This window comes from Poromitra crassiceps (assembly GCF_964638095.1).
Source record: "Poromitra crassiceps genome assembly, chromosome: 8".
In the NCBI taxonomy this organism is placed as follows: domain Eukaryota; kingdom Metazoa; phylum Chordata; class Actinopteri; order Beryciformes; family Melamphaidae; genus Poromitra; species Poromitra crassiceps.
This window is the reverse complement of record NC_139629.1, coordinates 37,882,821-37,897,870: the sequence shown is the minus strand read 5'-3', so window position 1 is coordinate 37,897,870 and position 15,050 is coordinate 37,882,821. Positions and strand designations below refer to the sequence as shown.

Here is a 15,050-nt window from a genome sequence, read left to right as displayed (position 1 = left end):
AAACTACACACAGCGTGTTTGGGCTTTGGCAGAGGGGCGGAGCGCACTGTTGCAAGGGAAAGGTGTACGCTGGATTTACAACACAAGACAAAATGATCGGATGCTGAGTGGGAATGCATGACGCATGTAAATAAAACCACTTTTGTTATTCATTCATTGCGTTTCAGGCAGTCTTTGCGATGTGTTTATTGCGCATGTTCATATTGCGATGACGATGAAAATACGATTAATTGTGCAGCCCTACTCCCCATCCATTAGACCTGGGATTCTCAGTATAAGTGTAGTCTGGAGCCGTTTCCACCGCTTCTGGACCTGGGGGCGAAAACCAAGGAGACGGAAACAGTTTACCGGAAACGTGCGCCAAACAGAATCCTAACCCTCGATTAATTTTCAGATGCAAGGCTTCTGTATTGTCTTAAAATATGTGATATTGTGAATCCACGAAGTTTCTACAAGAACTTCTTCTAAAACTTTGTCTTTTGTTTTGTTTTTTGTTTTTATCCTGTTTCCAGTGCATGTTTCCGGTCTAGCTGATATGGCAGAAAACCACACAGTGAGTCAGAATATGGCAATATGATGTTTTCAACGGTTCAGAATGTTGTGGTACACTGTGTCAAATGCTGAGCTTAGATCAAGCAGCAGGGCCACTGAGGACCTGCCAGAGGAAGCAGACAGTAGGCTAAACATTTAGCTGGGACTATCATAGTCAATGCCACACTTACTGAATCATGTAAGCAGTTTGCAATAAAGCCATAATCGCAAAGTTCAAGGTTGTTTATTGTCATGACAACAAAACTGTGAGAAGCAGATAACGCTAGCTATGCAATTCTTGAGCTAGAGCTAGCCACAACAATGTCAACTAAATGCATTACAATAATGCAATAAAATAGCAGTGTACTGAAATAGTCTGTGTGGTGTGTGGCCTAGTGGGGAGAAGGTGTCCCTGAACCTGTTGGTTTGGGGTCCAGATGCTAAGTTGCTATATTCCTTACCTGCCTTGGGGTATGTAGCAATGAGCAGATCTTGTGGAAAAGCTCGGAACGTCTCCACCCTTTTCCAGTGTGTGACTATGAGCTCCAGCAACGGGACTCCCTGCACCTCTTTCAAACAGCCACGAGTTGCCCACTCCTTCAAGGAAAATGAAAGAGTAGTGCGATATCAGACCTGTCAGGGGTCATACAGAGTAGAAGTGCCACAAACATATGATAGTAGTGTTTGTAGAATGTTAATTGACAGCCAAAAGGTAAACAGTGAACCGCTTGAAGAAAACCACTTGTGCTCAAAAGATGGAGCCAGGAGCCAGAAGTCGTCTTAAATGATGTATTAACATATAATGTATCTTGGCCAAGAGATGCACTCTTGTATATTCATGAATGGATACACAGGCTTACATGCAATGAACAGAAAGTCAAACATACTTATAGGACACACATCAGATGACATCTGTCTTGATGCACATTTGAAGGCTAATCTGCAGACAACCTATCTGGTATATATTCTGGTTCTGTACAGTGACACGGTGACAGGGCACAGTGTGAGATAGAGAGGAGCTGCAAATATACGCTACAGGTTATCTGAATATGACGTCTGTCTATGTATGTACAATAACTATGTGTAACTTAAAATAAAATGTATAGGCTATATATATATATGTAAGGGATAATGGATAGTGAGCCGGTGATTACTGGCGAAATAGTGACCGACAGGTGATATTGAGCCCGACGCGCAGCGGAGGGCTTAATCATTCACCTGAAGGTCATTATTTCCAGTAATCACCGGCTCACTATCCATTATCCCACTTAGAACACGGCCTACAACTAAATCATTCAATAATCTGACAAAAATAATTATTCAAATAGATTTTTTAATAGCGTTTTCAACGACAAAGCGGTTTCATTCATAATTGGCACACAAGACACCACAGCTGCAACTGGTTGGTCTAATTAGTAGTGTCTTGCTGACAAAATGCTCTTATCAACTGATTAATCCAGGTGTGGCAGAGCAGCGGTCGGTTGTCGAGAAATAATGACCGGTGAATCTTGTTGATTGACCAATCAGAATCGAGTATTCAAGAGAGCCGTGTTCTAAACCGGTATATACATATAAAAGTTTGTCCATATGTGCTTTTGTGTGTTACTTTGGTCATAAAGAATTATGGCACATGAGCCACAGTTTACTTTTTTAATCAATAAAAAAAAGCATTATCTTTTGCCTTTGCATTTTTTTCTGCTGTACTGAAAAAAATGCAGATCTGTGACCCCAACAACAACGTACACAAACATTGAATTTTGTACCGTTTCTGTAACGATCCCCAGCCGCTTTGATGTTATCAGTCACGAGGAGTTCTTCATGATCACCATTTCAAGACTAGCCTACTTACTACCTGCCTACTTACTACCTGCCTGTAGGTCCAACTTTTCTTTAAAGGCTCTGTTGCAGACATAATGAGAGTTCTCAATCACATGACATGCACAGCCAACTGAAAGTTAGCACATTTGCACTGATTTCATTTAATAAAAAAACTTGCCTTATTTTGGTCTTGGCTTGCCATCCTTTGATTCTTGGCTCCGTCTTTGCTTCCTCTTGTAGCACTTCCTTGCACTCCAGGTAATCTTGTCCTTCACATGTCAATGATTTAACAATGCTGGCCATAGGTCCCAAGAAGGTATAGCAGTGAAACAAAGTCGACTAGTTCAGAATCACTTTTATTGCCACAATAGGCAAGATTACAAATGAGGAGTTTGTCTTAGTGTAAGTATGCAGCATAGCCGTCATATCAATATTCAAACAGAAAATATCTAAAGACAAAATCGCAACATTGCAAGTGCAGTACAATATTCAGCCTCCCAGTGCTCTGAAACTGTAGGAAACACGTTTTCAGGTAATTTCAAGCCATAATAATGTTTGCATTCTTTGTACAGCAAACACATTATGGATATTTATATACACAGATAGGAGGAGTATTACATATGAATTTACATCTGTGTACAAGAGTAATCTAATGGGAGTAGATTTGGCTCACCACCGACCTCCGCACCATGAAGTCCACTGGTCGTTGGTTGGAGCGGCTCCACAAACGAACTGGCCTCACCGTCCACCGTCTGGCCTTTGAAGACCATGTGAAGTCTTACAAGGAGGAACTCTCCAAGACCAAAACCAAATACTACTAACTCCACCCTTTTTGGCTCACAGCAAAACCACCCCAGAACACTATTCACCACCATTAACAGTCTACTCTGCCCCTCTGCTGCCTCCCCCACCCCCGACCTCTGCTCCAAATTCCTGGACTTTTTTCTGGCTAAGGTGGACACCATTCACCAGCAACTCCTTGTACCTGCCCCCCCTCCTCCCAACGTGTCACAGACACCCTCAGCGCCCCAATGTTCTCTCTCTTCCTTCTCCCCAGTTGATGCCGCACTGGTAACCAAATTAGTGACCAAAGCCAAAGCCTCCTCCTGTTCCCTGGACCCCATGCCAACAGCTCTGGTTAAAGCCTGCCTTCCTACCCTCTGCCCCTCCATCACAGACATAATAAAAATTCCTCCATAGTGTAACTGGGCCCAGTATAAGTAACCACTTGTTTCAACCAAACACTTGGGCCTTCACACAAAGGTTCAATTTAAAAGGTTAGACGGAGCAGGAGACGTGCATCTAGTGAACACAAAAATGTTTATTTAAAGTTTGCTATAAGAAAAGATGATCGCAATGGGGAAACAAAAGGGGGAAACCAATTAATCCAAAATCATCTCTTTATTGCAAACTATGATTCTGAAAGCTTTGACCAATTGGTCAAGACCCAAAAGGGTAACCGTGGAACAGTTGGTTCATCCGTACACAGTGTATAAAATGCCGTCACAGTGGACAAGTCAATCATAAAATTAGGCTTTGTGTAACATACAAACAATGCTAAAACAATGACTAAAAGCAATATTGGCAAAACAGCAGCCTGGTGCTGGATCCTGCGTGAGAAATAAGGAAAGTGTAAAACGCCTATTTCAGAGTGATGGAAGACTTTACCTCAGAGGATTAAACCTCCTACTGTTTACCTCAATCAGTTGTTACCTGCGTGAGGCATCTAGGCTAAGCTTGATGTAGCCGGAGGGGAAACTGCCCATCACTGGGCGTCTGGTGAAGCCTACAGCATGCGATAGGTCCTATATTATCAAAGATGGCATTTCAAAACATGTTCACATAAATGCTGGGGAAGGAGAAGGTACAATGAGCTCGGCCTACCTCAACCACTGGGCCAAAGCACAGGCCACCAGAGTCACGGAGCTAGGGACCGATCCAGCCTATATCATGATATATATATATATACACACACATTATGAGACCATGGAAGATCATTATAAATGCTCATTTTCAGTCTGAAACTTGGATTACCTGTGTCAGCTGTATTTTTGATTTGATTTGATTTTATTAGACAATATGCAATACATGAGACAAATACTGCGGTGTCAGGGATAGAACGAAAAAGTCCAGGACTTATTTCCATCGTTGTCCCTGTTGTGACGAGTGTCCCCTGTGGAGACAGGCATCTGTAAAGTGCAATACAAGTGATGAATACAACATTAAAAATGGGTTAGGGTTAGGGTTAGGTTTAAATGACAAAAAAAACATATACTATATCAATCTAAAAGTGCTCAACTTCAGTCAGAGCGAAAACAATAAAAAACAAACAATAATATCAGCAAATCAACAACATATCACAATACATCACAATTAGAAATGGCAGGTTATGCAGACAGGTTGCTAAAAAGCTGTTTCTTAACCTTTGTTTTAAAAGCCACCTTACTTTCTGTTTCTTTGATTGGGAGAGGCAGTTTGTTCCACTCCACAGCACCGGAATAGATAAAAGATACTCTACCTGTCAATGTCTTATGCTTGTGGAGGGCCACATTTCCTACACTTGCTCTTGTGTTGTGTCCGTGTGCAATTTTCTTAAAATAATTGTTAAAGTATTCCGGTGCTCTATTGTTTAAAATCCTATGTACCATAGTAAGTTGAAGCTGTCTGGCCCTTTCCTCAACTGGTAACCACTGGAGATGAGTGAACTGAGCCTTCCCCACGTGGCTTCTGTGGTTAAGGCCCAGAACTACTCTAATCAGTTTGTTCTGTGCCACCTGAAGTTTCTGTTTCAGGGCTTTGTTGAGGCCCCAGTACCAGGAACTGATGGCATAGTCAAGGTGGCACTGGACTAAACATGATGCTAGAATTTTCAGGCATTCCCTGTTGAGCAGTCTGGACTTCCTGGCTAAAAACCTGGTTTTGGCATTTACTTTGCCTAAAACTTTTAGTGCCATGGTGGCGCCCCCTAATGTACCATCAAGGAAACAGCCTAGGTATTTGACAGAGGGCTTGGCTGTTATGGATACAGCCGCAGCTGTACTGCAGAGAAGTGGGGGAAATCACACCAAAACACAACAGGGTGAAGGCAGGCAAAAGGGGAGGCTGGCTGGCACACCTGGCCTTCTTAAGGGGAATGATTGATTCTAATTGGCCCGCCTACTACTCTCTGCCTGCCAAAATCCGTAATGCCCCGACCCTGGACAGTTTCAAAACACACCTCAAGACACCCCTCTTTTCCATGGCCTTTCCACATTAGTTAGTTCAGCTTAGTTCAACCATCCCTGTTGTTTGTTTTGTTTGTTTGTTCCTCCCCCTCTCTCCCCTATCTCTATCCCACTCTTGTGAAGCAACCTTGGGTTTTATGAAAGGCACTATATAAATTAAAGTTATTATTATTATTATTATGATTGGGGGGGCTCATGTCGGTGGGGGGGATTCAACTGTGTTCAGGAGGTAGTGGGAGGAGGGGTGGTAGAGTCCTTAGTAGACGGGGCTTTTGGGCCTTGTTGATGAGGCCAATGGCAGTTTGGAAGAAGCTGTTCTTATGGTTCAGGTCTTGACAGACCTCAGTCTCTTGCCGAGGGGGAGCATTTCAAGGAGTTTGTGTCTGGGGTGGGAGGGGTCGGCCATGATTTTACGAGAGCCCTTCTGCGTCCTGGCGGTGTGAAGGTCCTGAAGGGATGGCAGGTTGCATCCGATCACCTTCTCAGCACAGCGGATGATGCGCTGCAGTCTGTTGATGTCCTTGAGAGTGGCACCAGCGTACCAGACAGTGATGGAGGAGGGATGGACTGAACTCAACAATGGAGGTGTAGAAGTGCACCATTCGTTGTTGCCTTTGGCACTATGAATTTCTCCAGCTGCCATAGGAAATAGGCTACATCCTCTGTTGTGCCTTCTTGGTGAGAGCAATGATGTTCAGCTCTAGGCTTGGGCAGTATCTATTTTTTCATAGATACCTTCATCATACCATTGCCGCCCAAGCCTAGTAGGTGTGACTTGTTTTGATAGCCTACTTTTGTATTCTTTGACATGTCTCATTGATCTCTAAGTGGATATGCTTGTGTGAGTTGTGCCAATAAAGGGCTGGTTAAAGGTCTCTCTCTCTCTCTCTCTCTCTCTCTCTCTCTCTCTCTCTCTCTCTCTCTCTCTCTCTCTCTCTCTCTCTCTCTCTCTCTCTCTCTCTCTCTCTCTCTCTCTCTCTCTCTGGTGTGGCTTTTGAAAACTAGAGCCAATCAAAATTGTGGGACATCATCTCAATACGTGGGACATGGGAAAAGGCATGAAAATGCTGTTATGTCCCACACAAAGTGGGACATTTTGGTCACCCTAAACAACTGTAAAAACTATAACATAATTTTGCCAGTGATTCAGGCTCCCGCTCATCAGCTGTCACTGTACCCAACTTTGGTTATGCGCTTTGCTTTGGTTTGTCACACTGCAGCCTCTGCTTTGCATCCACACAGGAGCCCGGTTAAGAACAGATCTGGTCGTTATTAGTAGCCTACATACCAGCAGCCAGGCCATGTCCTCCACCCCGCTGCGCTGTGTGGACGCTGTCAGTCTGATGTCAGAGGCTCCGGACAGAGAGGCGGATCTGACGGAGCCCCGGGCTGCAGGCAGGACAGCCACAGCGTGTCTGTCTAAACCAGTCTGAAACAAGATGAAACATGGATGAGGAGGTCGCCGAAAGCTGGGAGGAAGCTGCTGACAGCGGGGTAAGACATCGCAGATCAAGTTAGCGTTCTATAAGAAAAGTTGTCGATACTTTTGCAAGCCTATTTGTTTTAACGCTATTTAAGTCCGTACATCCCATGTCACGTCCCCCACAGGCCAACAGCTAACGGTGGCTAACTAACGTCAAGTAGTTAGTTAGCGTTAGCTAGCGAGAAACGCTGTTTTTATTTTCTATTTTGCCTATGGGAATGGCTAACGACGGTAACGCACAGTAACATTAGTTGGCTAGCCAACAAACAAGCATACGGGAGCTAAGGGGCACTACTAGTGCAATTGAATTCTGGTTTGGCTAAACTGCTGGAGAAGCTAACGCTAACACCAAACTCCATTCAGAAATCTGCCAACTGAATGCTGCCAACATCTCGTACAATTGAATCATTTGGGAGCTAACGTTACTTTTCTAATGGGCATGAACGTTACTTAATACATTAGTCGGTTCTTATTTGAGGATGACGATCTTAAACCAAAATAATCTGACACGGTGGTGGCAGCTAAGGTTCATGTTAGCGTAGGTAGTGTAGCGTTACCAGTTTAAAAAGTAGCAATTGTAATAAAGTGATACTTCGCGGGTCGCGTGTTTACCAGTGGCTTGCGTTTCGTAAAATATCAGCTGTATGATTTACGAAAAGCAAATTAGCATAACATTGTGTTTATTTGTTGTTTAATTTGGCGTAACGTTTAACCAGAAAGCGAAACCTACCGGGGCTAGCGTTAGCTAATGGTTAGCTAGCCAGCGTGTTAGCTAGGCCAATCTACTGCTGTACAGAGAGCATAGCCTTCTGCCATGTTGTCAACAGGTGGCTGGGTAGAGTAGCAGGCTAGCTCGTTATCAAGATGGTTCAGTTAACTAGCTAATCAATGAGCTGTCAGTGGTTAACTAGTTTGCTAGACTATCGCTAGCTAAACACGCCGACAACGTGGCTTTGGGAGCAAGTTGGCCAGAATGCTTTAACTATTGCCAGTAGCAAGTTAACCGGTTACATGCTGCCACTCCGACGTTCTGCCACTCCGAACCCCTAGCGAACTGTATCGACACAGCGTTTGACATCAATGTTACCTCAGTTAAATGAACGTTACACACTCAGCAACCACTTAACACGTTACAGCGTTAACGTGATACCGTTTCTTATTCAGCATTCAATTGTATGTTTTCAAAATCAAACTTTGTATAACCATCGTGCCCTTGCTTAAAATACCCAAATTAGCCAGTTAATGTTAGCTTGTTGGCCAATGGTCACTGTTAAAGACATGTTAGTCTTTGCCATGATTTGGCAAGTACCCTACAGATGTATAAATAGCTTGAAACTGAGTCTACTGTAGCTTTCCATCCACTGCTCCCACTTGCTCCAGTCAGTCTGACAGTGTTGTTTACACAGCAGCACTATGGCAAGATTTCATGTTTGGATCTTTATTCCCCCCCACAGGAAATGGAAAGACGGTTGGAAGAGAAGCTACGAATCAGCCAGAAAGAAAAGTAAGGACTGCATACCGAGAAGAAACATGGCCCAGATGTGTGCCCCTCTAACTGTAACATTAATGTTGTCTTTCTTATCAGCACAACAATTAAGGTCTTTGCACATAGTCCGAATTGTTCGTTTGCGTTTTTTGATCTGTCATCTGAAGAAAGAAAAAAACGTCATGCACAGACACCTTGCACACTGAGTCCGATGCATTTTATTAATACGTTTGTCGTCTATTCGCAATGCGAGACAAATATTCGTCCTCTCCTGTATGCACATTACAATATGAGTAGGTCGATGACAGGCAGCAGGGTTGACTGCAGCAGCGGTGATGTGGACTGGAGAAGGCAGATCATGGGGAATGGTGCCGTATTGCACAGGATAGGGGCTCCGTGCTCACCTCGCCAAAGCTGGCTGTGGTGCGCCGTGACTGCAGCACCACCGTGCCCTGGGGGAAGGCAGCAGAGAGGGGCCAGTGAGTGGAGCGAGCAGCGTCTCTCCAGCTGCCTCTCCGTTCAGCCGCTCCTCTGTCTCTCTTAGCCTGGGTAAACCCAGCCCCCACGTGACCTGCTCTCAGAGTTCTCAGTCACCTAGTGACTGAGAACCAGAGGTCTGAGAGCAGGTCACGTGGGGGCTGGGTTTACCCAGGCTATGTCTCTCTCTCCCTCCCAAACACAGACACACACGGGTCAAACAGCTCGCAAAAGGCTTTTGACTGATGAGAAAAACGCAGAAAATCGAACCTGTTCGGAAAACTTTAATGACGGCCGAAATTGACGGACTCGGTGTGTCAACGATGATTGACACAAGGGAAATCGTAATTATTTATTTTACGTGCGTCAATTTCAGATGAAAATATGGGCTTGGTGTGCAAAAGCCTTTACACACCTGGTAGAACATGACAAGACATTTTTATAAATCACTAAGTGCAGCGAACAGATGCTTCACTAAGAGGCACTTTATTTCAGTCAAATGTCAACTCTCTTCATTGGTTCACACTGCTTGCTACACTCACTGGTGTATTTTGGTGGGAAAAGATTGTGGGAATACCAGTCAACCCATTTTTAAAGGTGAATTTTGATTGAAATAAGAGCCGTTTGGTTGATGTCATGCTAGTCTCATTGAATAGTGGATCTAATATTTCAGGAAGTGTCGAGTCATGTTCTACCAGGAATGTGTGTTTGCCGATAACCAAGGCAACATTGAATTGACAGACTTTTGTGTTTTGAATGGAGTTTGGTGTTGTGTTCTCTCCATACAAGAGTGATTTATATTGTAAATTGTTATAAATCATTTGGTTGTGGTGTTCCTTTCTAATGTAAAAAACCTTGTCTATCATGCCACCCCCCCCCCCCCCCCCTCTGCTGCTTCCAGAGTGTCCAGTAACAATTCTTCACGATCGCCATTGAGGACGGCCATAGTGATCCAGGACGACTCTCTACCCGCAGCACCGCCACCCCAGATCCGCATCCTGAAGCGCCCTTCCAGCAACGGGTCTCTGGGGTCTCCCCTGAATCAGAATAGGCCCACGCCGCAGGTGAAGTCTCTGGCCCAGCGTGAGGCCGAGTACGCAGAGGCCAGGAAGAGAATCCTGGGCAGTGCCAGCCCAGAAGAGTCGCCTCAGGACAAGACCAACACAGACAGGTAACAATCCACATGGACTCCTCCAACTGCTGACAGTTACATGACTGAAGAGGAGCTGTGACTACCTCGCTCCACACTGTACTGTGCTGAGGAGCACTCTGTGTTTTACTGAGATACACTAACTTGTGTGTGTGTGTGTGTGTGTGTGGGGGGGGGGGGGTCAGTGTGTAATTATAAAGCTCTATTTTGATGGATCTTCCGGCATTCTGACACCTTGATTCCATTCAAAATGCTCATAATTGAGTATTTGAATGAGTTTACCCCAAAAGCTATATGGTAATATTTCTAGTTCAATTATGATTTCTATTGAGCATTGGTCTATAAGAAGTGACTACAATAGGTAGGTAGTGTACTACAATGGGTACATGAAACCCTATCTCGGATGACTGGAGTTAAATATGTAAACAAGGATACTTGTGTAACTGATGCAGCATGTAACAACTAGAGTATATCGGACTATCTGGCTTATTGCTTCATTGTCCTTGCCAATTCTCAGTGCAGTAATGGAGTATCGAATTGAATCTGTAAGGTAGGGTAACACTGCCTTGAGTCCATGGGTGGCATAACACTCTTGTTCACCTAACATAGACCTGACTTTTGGGCATTTTAACACATCTGACAACTAAAAAAAAGTGTCAAGATACTGTCTAGCACACCATTACACATGCAAGCACTGTGCAGAAGAAAAGCATAAGTTCCACTTTTGCTTTCATAACAAGAAGATAGGGATGTCACAATACCAGAAATGTAGTAGTCGATACCAATACCAGTGAAATTCCATCATTCTCGATACCATTTCAATACCACAGTAAAAACAAAACGATACATCTTCAACATACACTCCTTTATTATAAACATTTGGAAAAAGTGGCATGTAGCATATTTTCTGTGCATCTGAAAAGCTTCTGTTATGGTTGTCTGTGTTTGCTGCTGCTGACTTTGCTCCGGCCTCTCCTGGTTGAAATCCTCCTTTGGCTGATACTGTGAGAGGAAAGCTGAGATTTCAGTTACACTATTAGGTATAGTTTATTACTGTATGAAAACAGCAGAGGCTGCACACACACACACACACACACACACACACACACACACTCAGAGCGCAAGTAGTTACTGACATGGTGACATTTAAGTTGGAAATGTTTCCTCCTTTCGTCTGGAAGCTGCGACGGCACCGTTTGCATCATGTTTGCATCCTGGGTATCTACGGTACTTTGGGTATTGTAGAAAAGTCAGTACCGTCACATTTTTAGAATGTTGGTAGTACCGAAGTATCGGTTCTCGTGACGTCCCTACAAGAGGATTGGATGGGACGCAACAGAAGCAATGCTCCTTTCTCCTCCACACTAAAACCAAGTAAAATAACCTGGCTCCACAAATCACTGTTGTCTTAACATATTCTTGTTTTGTCTTTTTGTAGCCGGCCGGTGCGTAACAACAACAACAACTCTACACTGCCTTCCGAGGACAGCCAATCAAACAATCACGCTGTCCGCCAGCCAGCCGGCCCAGACGGCACCCAAGGGTTCCGCCAGCACAGATAAGTGGGCCAGAGGCCCCCCAGCCATGTGGGGGAGAGACACACCGAGGATCAGCCTGGAATATCTAATGGCCCCGCCTCCTAGCAAAGGCAGCCATGCGTTGTGAAAACTTCCTTCCTTCAGTTGCGTGGTTTTGGATGGCTCGTGCACACAGCCACACCGCTCCCTGGATGGCTCGTGCACACGGCCACACCGCTCCCTGGATGGCTCGTGCACACGGCCACACCGCTCCCTGGATGGCTCGTGCACACAGCCACACCGCTCCCTGGATGGCTCGTGCACACGGCCACACCGCTCCCTGGATGGCTCGTGCACACGGCCACACCGCTCCCCAGCTCTTCCCACCAGCCGTGTGTGTGGGATTGGCGGGGGAGTAGGTAACTACTGGAGGAAGTGAAAAGGAAAATGTGCCCTCTTCTTTTTGACACTGTGATTAAGGACATCTTCTGGACTCACTGTGATGACCCCTTTAAGAGACAGACGCCCCCCTCTCCTCCTCAGTCCCCGGGGGGCGCAGCACGTGCGTAGCAGGACGCCCCTCCCACCAACGCGTGGTCCAAGGCTCCTCTGGATATCAGCCATGGACACCTCTGACGGCAAAGACTGGAGAACCAAGGAAGGGTGGCTGCAGAGAAGAGAGGAGTTGTGACAGGCCATAGCAAAATGAGACGGGCTGGTACACAGCACGTCCCCAGCAATAATACCACAGATCACGATCCAGCCCTTACTCAGCCTATCCCCGTACTGTTTTTAATTTGTCACATGCTGTCTGTCAGCCTATCCCCGTACTGCTTTTAATCTGTCACATGCTGTCTCTCAGCCTATCCCTGTGCTGTTTTTAATTTGTCACATGCTGTCTCTCAGCCTATCCCTGTGCTGTTATTAATTTACTCAGCCTATCCCATACTGTTTTTAATTTGTCACATACTGTCTCTCAGCCTATCCCTGTGCTGTTATTAATTTACTCAGCCTATCCCATACTGTTTTTAATTTGTCACATACTGTCTCTCAGCCTATCCCCGTGCTGTGTTATTAATTTACTCAGCCTTCTGTGCTGTTTTTAATTTGTCACATGCTGTCTCAGCCTATCCCTGTGCTGTTTTAATTGGTCACATGCTGTCTCTCGCTTTGTTTTTATCTTTTTTTCCTCGCATGCTTTTCTTTAATAATCTGTACATTGCCATTTGTTTCAAAATTGGGGGTAAGGGTCATGCGAGTTCTGTTTACGTTTTTTTTTCTTTTTTGGCATCTTCAGACGGTCATCATTTCTATTTAAAAGTAAAAGAATAAAAAAATGAAGACATTTTGCCTTTTTGTATGAGACTGTAGCGATGTCAGAGCCGTATTTTAATCGAAATGAACTAAAAGCCCATTTTAAATCAACCTGTATGTATCGGTTAATTGATTATTTTGAGATGGTGTTGGCAGCAACATGAGGGAGGGTCAGATGGGGAATGAATTTACTGCTGTACCTCGGAGACCTCTCCCGTCATCTCCACCATGTCGTCTGGACCGTGTGTGCTCCTTTCTTCATGTTCTATCCTTCACTGGTGTGCGTAGGAACTCAGGTGCAAGTGAAAGAGACTTGAGTGAATGAAATGGACTAAGATTGTATTTTTTTCCCGGTGGGCTTAACTGCGCGAAAAGTAAAATGTCCATATTAAAACTCACGTGGGCAGGTACTTTAGAAACCATGCTATATAAAGTGTGCAGTGAAATGTGGCTGAAACCCTGTCCCGCCCCGTGTGGCTGAAACCCAGTCCCGCCCCGCCCGTGTCCCGGGATCCTTTTGGAATGAAAGGAATGGGAATGCCAGTGGAAGCCTGTCGGGCTGATGCTTTGGTTTTGTGTGCGCTCACCAATATGCAGGGATGGGAATTGATGAGATTTTATTGATACCAATGTCATTATAGTTTCTGCTTATCTGTCAGATTCTTCTTCAATCAATCTATTCCTGATCAATTTTCTGTGTGGAAAAAGTCGGCCTACTACACAGCGTCAACACAATGCTTATCATTATCCAGTCTTAACAGTGTAGAATGTCTGCCTAATAATATTTGAATGTTAAAAAGAAATTGCAATGCTCCTTTTCTTAAAAGGATATGGCATGTTTCTGCTGCTGTTTCCATCATCAAAATGATCATTTTAGACAAGTAGCACTGCGGTCATCTTTCTTTGTGAAATGATGAAGCCATGCTTTGGACACTTTCTTCCTCCTTGCAAGCTTCCAGCAGAGTTTGACATCACAATGCGCATCATGTACAACAAACATGCCGGCATTGATCAGAGGAAGTGATCACCTCAGAGGCATTGATCAAAGGAAGTGATCACCTCAGAGGCATTGATCAGAGGAAGTGATCACCTCAGAGGCATTGATCAAAGGAAGTGATCGCCTCAGAGGCATTGATCAAAGGAAGTGATCACCTCAGAGGCATTGATCAAAGGAAGTGATCACCTCAGAGGCATTGATCAGAGGAAGTGATCGCCTCAGAGGCATTGATCAAAGGAAGTGATCACCTCAGAGGCATTGATCAAAGGAAGTGATCACCTCAGAGGCATTGATCAGAGGAAGTGATCACCTCAGAGGCATATTATATTTAGTAATTTGACAATTTGGAAGCGGTTGTCGATTCCCATTCCTACTAATATGAGTGTGGCATCTCGGTCATGTGGAGACATTGTTAACCTGGCTTTGTGCAATGGTTCAGTATCTGGCTGGCATGTGACTTGATGCTCTACTGCGATGTGTGGACAGCTGTATGAAATAGAGGAATGAAATGGGACTGTCTGGGGTGTCTGGTAGCATTGTGCCCAATAGGCAATAGGTGTTAATCGTTTTTCACCCACATGTATGTCAAAACAAGGAACAGATCTCAAGGTAGCCATATTCAATGCTGCACATCGTGAGTTCTCTCAAAAGATACAATTTCATAATGTAATTGTTGAATTCAGCGTGTGCCTCCTGTATCTAAACTTTTCTTCCTGGTTGCTTACTTCACATAGTCCCTGTGTGAGTTTGAGGGACAAACTATGAATACTGGTAAGAAATGTTTTTTGTGGAGATCTAGCTGGGAGTGCAGAAGATGTGCAGGGTTAGTCGAGCTCTGAGTGAGAACACAAACTGCCTGTAAATACTGATTTAATAAAAATGATTTACAAAAAAAATCGTGACGTATATTGTATATACAGTATATTTATATTATGTTCAAGCATGTGGTTCATAACAGTCCTGATCCCAGCCAATTTAGTACCTGGCAAGATCTGTTCCAACATATCAAAGACTTACTTTCCTGAAGATTTTTTCAGACACTCAAGTCCCCGT

At 44.5% G+C, this 15,050-nt stretch overlaps 1 protein-coding gene across 1 annotated transcript; it reads left to right on the top strand.

Annotated features, from left to right (window-relative positions):
* The first annotated feature begins 6,950 nt into the window (after window positions 1-6,950).
* Window positions 6,951-14,881, top strand: szrd1 (SUZ RNA binding domain containing 1). The gene is made up of 4 exons (XM_083642398.1): window positions 6,951-7,067; window positions 8,511-8,560; window positions 9,921-10,190; window positions 11,608-14,881. Exons 1-4 carry the CDS (start codon window positions 7,020-7,022, stop codon window positions 11,729-11,731), a joined length of 492 nt encoding a protein of 163 aa, XP_083498524.1. The 5' UTR covers window positions 6,951-7,019; the 3' UTR covers window positions 11,732-14,881.
* Window positions 14,882-15,050: the final 169 nt, after the last annotated feature.